This window comes from Chrysochloris asiatica, unplaced genomic scaffold (genome assembly GCF_000296735.1).
Source record: "Chrysochloris asiatica unplaced genomic scaffold, ChrAsi1.0 scaffold00083, whole genome shotgun sequence".
Taxonomy (NCBI): Eukaryota; Metazoa; Chordata; class Mammalia; order Afrosoricida; family Chrysochloridae; genus Chrysochloris; species Chrysochloris asiatica.
In genome coordinates this window covers 8973608-8980530 of record NW_006408601.1, presented here as the reverse complement: position 1 = coordinate 8980530, position 6923 = coordinate 8973608, and the positions used below count along the sequence as shown (strand labels likewise).

General features: G+C 40.2%; 1 protein-coding gene across 1 annotated transcript in view; it reads right to left on the bottom strand.

Moving 5' to 3' along the window:
* Window positions 1-6923, bottom strand: part of LDHC (lactate dehydrogenase C) — a 70784-nt gene that overhangs the window by 58479 nt on the left and 5382 nt on the right. Inside the window, exon 3 of the mRNA XM_006865805.1 lies at window positions 2749-2866. Coding sequence (XP_006865867.1) covers window positions 2749-2866 — 118 coding nt within the window. The remainder of the gene's footprint in view (window positions 1-2748; window positions 2867-6923) is intronic.

The following is a 6923-nucleotide window of genomic DNA, read 5'->3' as shown; positions in this document are numbered from 1 at the left end:
AGGATGCTTTTGATTTAATAGTGAGTAATTGTTATCATGGACCTCTGGTAGCGTAGTGGTTACGAATCAGGCTGCAAACCTTAAGGTCAGCGGTTCGAAACTACCAGCTGCTCTGCAGGAGAAAGATCAGGCTTTCTACTCCCGTAAAGATTTACACCCTCGGAAACCCTGTACAGGGTCGCTATGGGTGGGAACCGACTCTACGGCACTTAACAACAACAACAACAATTGTTATCATAGGAGCTGTAGTAGCATTGTGTTTACAAATTGGGCTGCTAACCTCAAGGTCAGCAGTTCGAAACTACCAGCTGTTCCGTGGGAGAACATGGAACATGCTAATGTTCTCCCATGTAAACATTCTGCTCCTATTAAGATTTACAGCCTCAGAAACCCTGTACAGGGTCACTGTAAGTCGGAACCGACTCCACAGCACACAACCAACACCAATTGTTATGACTGTGATTGTCACAACTGTAAAGGTAGAAGATATGCAACAAAAAGCGACCAGCAAGAGGGAAGAGCATGAGCAGAATGTGAAATCCCAACCAGAGAAGCATCGACATCAGAGATGGAGGCAGAGGCACTGGTATGAAGAGATAGAGCACCTGAGGATTCCAGACTCATGGAAGGAGAAAGGTTACATGCTGACGGGCAGGGGGCTTGTTTGCAAAGTGTGCCCTTTGGCTGTTTAAATGATTATATATTCCTACATGTTTCTGTGTACATCTAAAAAGGGGACTCTAATCATTATAATGAAACAGTATGTGATTGGTTGAGTGCAAAACTGATGTTCTGCTATGTAGACTATCACTTAATTTACAATAAAAGCTTTATTAATAACATTAAAAAAGAAGCCTTAGAACTAAGCAGAGTTAGTACAATAGCTAGGGGATAGCCCAAAACATTTGTGGAATTAATGGGTATTTCTTTTTGATTACACTGGCCTAAAAGCAAACAATGTGCTCTACTGCTAATCAAAAGGCGGTTGGAGATTCAAAACGTCTATCAATTATGGTCATATTTCTCTGATAAAATAAGACATTTGACCACACCTAGCTTCCAGAGGGTGGAAAGAATAACCCTTCCCTGGACCTAGAGAAAGAAAGAGACTAGATAATGGTGAATAGTTGTGATGTCTACTGGAGATTTTTCCTCAACTATTCATGCTCATATGTATCTTTATCCAGTTAGACTGGGACCACCTCTGAGGGACAGCTGGGCCTGGTATGTCTTTGCAGCCATCTGCTCTGCACTTTTCCTGCCATACACACACACATCACAACCCATGCCTGGGAAAGCAGTTAGCACATTGTAGATGCTTCCTGTGGCACTGACTACTGATGGAGGTTGAGGCCACACCACATGGAGTAGAGGAGTCTGACAGTTTACTCAAGCAGACATTGTACTCTACTTCAAGTACTCCAGGCTGAAATCATCACCACTGCTCTACTCTGACAACCGTGGGCTGGTGCCCACTGTCCTCAGAAACAAGCCACGTTCCCCAAGTTTGCCTGGTAGAGTCAATGGACTCTTTTCAGGCCTTGCCTTCAAAGACTTCTCTGGGCATTTCTCATCCCTTAGTCTCATCTCTCAGCACAATTGGTTCATCTGTACCATCTGGTCATAGTGATCTGCTAGCAGCTTCTTTTATGTGTCAGATTGTCTCATCTACACCCCCACTCCTCCATTCAAAAATCCCATTCTAATAGTTATTTCTTTTTTTTTTCTTTTTTAATTTTGTTTTGAATTTAATTTACTAACCACCTTCACTCCAAATCACATTAGCTATGAGGGCTTCTAGTAGAAAGTACTTTTGTAGAATCACATTACCATGCAATAATAACTTGTTGCTATTGATGTTGTTGTTGTTAAGTGCCATCGTTGTTATTGATAGGTACTATCAATCAGTTCTGACTCACAGTGACCTCATGTACAATAGAAGGAACCACTGTCCAGTCCTCTTTCCTATTTGAGCCACTGTGTCAATTGAGCTCACTGAAGGCCATCCTCTTATTTGCTGACCCTCTACACCATGAACATTAGTGTTATGTTTTTTCCTTAATTCTGAGGCCTCTTAGTTGGTCAATATTTTATGCTAAAGATAACTAGGCCAAGTTTTAAGGCCTCATACTACATGGATAAAAAGAGCTCTGGTAGAGTAGTGGATTACAAGTTGAACTGCTAACTGTCAGCAGTTCGAATCTACCAGCCATTCCATGGGAGAAAGATGAGGCTTTCTACTCCTGTTAAGATTTACAGCCTCAGAAACCCTATATATGGTCACGATGAGTTGGAACCGACATCACGCACACAACCACCACCAGAAGTAAAAGTGCAGATATCTACTATCACAAAAAGAAAGCCAAGTGAAAGAGTATGGGATAAACACATCAATCATATTAGACTACTCACAACTGCATACCCTTAGAAAAATATGTAAGACAGAAAGATAAGTTTAAAAATCAGGTATAATACCATATATATAATTTAATGTAAGTTCAGTAAAAAACAAATGCATAGACAGAGGACTTGAGATAAATATATAAGAGCATTAGACAAGTTTTAACTTTATACTTTTATTTTCTAAGTTTTCCCTAATGATAAGTTTTCATTTTAAATTAACCTTTGAAACTATATGTCCTAACGACAGTGGTGCTATTTTAAAATTAATATTTATTGATATCAGTCTAATAAAATTCAGTACTTTTTTTAAAGCTCTGAAAATAATTTTATAAAACTAAAATTAACCTTGTCCAGAGACTATCTTTGAAGTATTAAAGAAAAGGCTGCCATGCTGAAGATCCATCATTTCTCCCTTCAATTTGTCTGCTGCAACATCAACAAGGGCAAGTTCATCAGCCAGATCCTAAAACACATGAAAGTTCTGATTAAATGTTCTTGAGTTTTAGAATGAGAATTTTCGTATGCCTACTTTATAGGCAAAGTAGTCTTATATTTGCAATAGAAAATGGTACAAAAATACTAGTTTTTAAATCTCTGTAGGGTGCCCAGAAGGAGTCCTGGTGGAACAGTGGATAAACACTCAGCTACCAATCAAAAGGTCAGTGCTTCAAACCTACCAGCTGCTCCTCAGAAGAAAGAATGTGGCTGTCTGCTCCCATAAACCTCACAGCCTTAGAGCAGTTCCACTCTAGCCTATAGGGCACAGGTCTAGGTACTAAACAGTTTAAAACCAATAAAAGGTAATGGAATTCTTTCAAAAGCCTTTATTATATTTAACGTTTAAGCCTAAACCCCTGAATTGGCTGTAGGTGCTTTTAGTATATGGTCTATGGCCAAAACAGAAAGATATCTAGCTACTCATGGCAAATGTCTATTGTTTCTAGCTGCCTACTATTCCTTTTTAAAGTAACAGAATCCTTCTTTTATTTGGAAATCAATTCCATGTGTATTAGTACAGCAGAGCTAATGTTGGTTCTCCAGCCTAGTAATTGTTGTTTGTGGTCGAGTCATTTCCAACTAATAGAGACCCTGTGTGACAGAGCAGAACTGCCTCCTATAGTTTCCTATACAGGAATCTTCACAGGGGCTTTGCTTCTGCTATGCAGCTGGTGGACGCAAACCAAGTCCATAACCAGTGTACCACCACTAGGACTTCTTAATCTAGAGGAAGATTGACAAATAAACATAACCAGACAAGTGGTGCATCTTTTCCTGCTTCTCACAGAAGTTAGTTCACACAGGGGTATATGTTCCAGGCATAACCAATAAGCACAATGTACATGTATATGAAGTTTGAAAATAGAAGATGGGAGATTAGATCTCAGCTGGCTTTGGAATCAGGAACCCTAACATGCTGTAAGGCACTAAGAACTGTTATACTCAGTTTTGCTACCACATGGAAAGACACTGCCAGAGAATTAAATCCATAGAGAAATAAATGTATTAACCAAGAGATGTCAAGACTTTGTCCTGATAAGTCTTAACTTCAGCATGCAATAATACATGAAGTCACTCTGCTCTTAGATTTCCCAGTTACATGAGCAATATATAGTCTCTTTTTTGCATGCTCTAATTTGAATTGGGTTTTTATCATACACAACAGAGTATAAAACAATATTGAAGGAGTGTGTTCCCTGAGATTCCAGCAGCCAGATTCTAAAGGTTAGTAGTAAAGTAGTCAGAGGTCTTACTTACTATTTCTTCTCAGATCAGGTAACTTTCTGAAAAACTGTTCTGAAAAGACCTATTCTAACTTTACAAGGGAGTCCTGGTGTGCTGCTGTGGGTCAATACGCTGAATTGCATAGTCAATTTGAACCACAAGGTCAGCAGTTCAAACTCACCCTCTCCTCGGAAACCCCATACAGGGTCACTATGGATCGGACTCAACTCAACAGCACTTAACAACTTTACAAGCAGGAAGGAGAATCAAACTCAGCAGCAGCCCAAGGCCAATTCTGATTAGGCTGAGGTCAGATGTGCCTCCACCTCTAACCTTTCTTACCAATTCTGTTTCCAACCATTCTTCCTTTACTTCTCAGCTGGGTTCCATAATTCATTGCAATGGCCACACGGAATTCAGACAAAATACAAATATGGGATTAGAGAAGTTAACAAATTACAATTCAGAAATGTTCAGTTTTTCCAGTCAGCACAAACTTTTCTCAGTTGTGTCCAAACAGAGGCCTCTTTCTGGCCCGTTGGCCTGGCCTCTGCCCTTCTCAGGCAATGTTACAAAGCTCTTTTAGGGCTGCTGATAAATGCCCAAAGGTTATAAACCTCATCCCAAAGGTACTTTGTTCTAGTTCTGTGGGTCAGCAAATTTAGCTCCCCCAATTAAGTGTCCACAACTAAGGTACCCCATTTTGCAAGCAGTCCTCCTGCTATCTTGCTCCATGGACTGGGAATTCCACTACTGTCTGGTGCTCTGGCTCTTGATTCTGTTGCTGCTGCTCTTTTGCCACTCCTTCGAGGGATATGCTATTCCCTGCTCAATGTGCAAGGGTCTTGGGGTCCAAATGACACATTCCACCCCTCACTCTTCTCCCTTGATAGCAGTGAGACCCTCTGTTCCGTCTGAGACAGCTAATTTTATATCCATACTACAGTTCCAAGTTTTTACAGTCACAGTTATATATCATTCATAACCAAATCATATCATCTTATCAGCATCTTCTCTCACCTTCTCTTACCCAGACCCATCAAGAAAAAGAAAAGGTTGTTTAGTGGGAGTTACAAAAACTATGGGTATAAACTAAAAATTCACTGCAGTGCAACTGAACATTCTAAAATTTACTACACTGAGTGCTGCATATTAGGAAGGTCATACAGAAGGATTTACATAACACTTTTAAGCTAACAGATAAGAAAACCAGATCTTGTTTTTTTGGTGTTGTTAAATGCTGTTGAGTTGGCTCTGTATAGGGTTTCCAAAGAGTGGCTGATGAGCTTGAACCACTGACCTTGTGGTTCCAAAGCCTTTGCAATCCCACACAGTGCCACACCACAGTGCCACACCAGGACATTCAGCTTCAGTTTGAACTTCTATATATAAGTAATTGATGGTCTGTTCCACATTTAGCACCTGGCCTTGTTTTAGCTGATGATATTGAGCTTCTCCATCGTCTCTTCCCACAGATACAGTTGATTTGATTGCTAGTTGTTGTTAGGTGCCATAGAGTTGGTACTGACTCATAGTGACCCTATGTACAACAAAACGAAACACTGCCCAGCCGTGGGCCAACCTCAAAATTGTTGCCATGCTTAAGTCAATTGATGCTGCCACTTTGCCAATCCATCTCACTGGGTGTCTTCCTCTTTTAATTTGACCCTCCACCTTACCAAACATGATATCCTTCTCCAGCGACTAGTCCCTCCTGACAATATTTCCGAAGTATGAAAGACGAAGTTTGGCCATCTTGGCCTCCAAGGAGCACTCTGGCTACACTTCTTCCAACACAGATCTGTTGGTTCTTTTGGCAGCCCATGGCACTTTCAATATTCTCCTCCAACACCATAGCTCAAAAGCATCAATTCTTCTATGGTCTTCCTTATTCACTGTCCAGATTTCGCAGGCATATGAGGTTATTGAAAATACCATGGTTTGGGTCAGGCGCACCTTAGTCCTCAAGCTGACATCTTTGCTCTTCAACACTTTAAAAAGGTCTTGTGCAGCAGATTTGCCTAATGCAATACGTCCTTTGATTTCTTGACTGCTGCTTCCATGAGTGTTGATAGTTGATCCAAGAAGAATGAAATCCTTGACCACTTCAATCTTTTCTTCATTAATAAGAATGTTGCTTATTGGTCCAATGGTGAGGATTTTTGTTTTCTTTACATTGAGATGCAATCCATACCAATGGTTGTGCTCTTTGATATTCATCAGTAAATATTTTAAGTCCTCTTTACTTTCAGCAAACAAGGTTGTACCATCTGCATATAGCAGGCTGTTAATGAGTCTTCCTCCAATCCTGATGCCATGTTTTTCTTCATATAACCCACTTCTCGGATTATTTGCTCAGTATACAGGTTGAATAAGTATGGTGAAAGAATATACCCATCGCACGCCTTTCTTAATTTTAAACCATTCAGTGTTCCCGTGTTCTGTTCAAACAACTGCTTCTTGGTCCAGGTACAGAGTCCTCAAGAGCACAATTAAGTGTTTCGGAATACTCATACTTCGCAATGTTGTCCATAGGTTGTCATGATACACACAATCAAAAGACTTTGTATAATCCATAAGCACAGGTAAACATCTTTCTGGTATTTTCTGCTTTCAGCCAAGATCCTTCGGCAATGATATCCCTCATTCCACGTCCTCTTCTGAATCTGGCTTGAACCTCTGGAAGTTCTTTGTTTGCAACCGTTTAAATATTACCTTTAGTAAAACTTTACTCACATGGGATATCAAAGATGTTGTCCAATGATTTCCGCATTCTGTTGGTCACCTCTCTTTGGAAT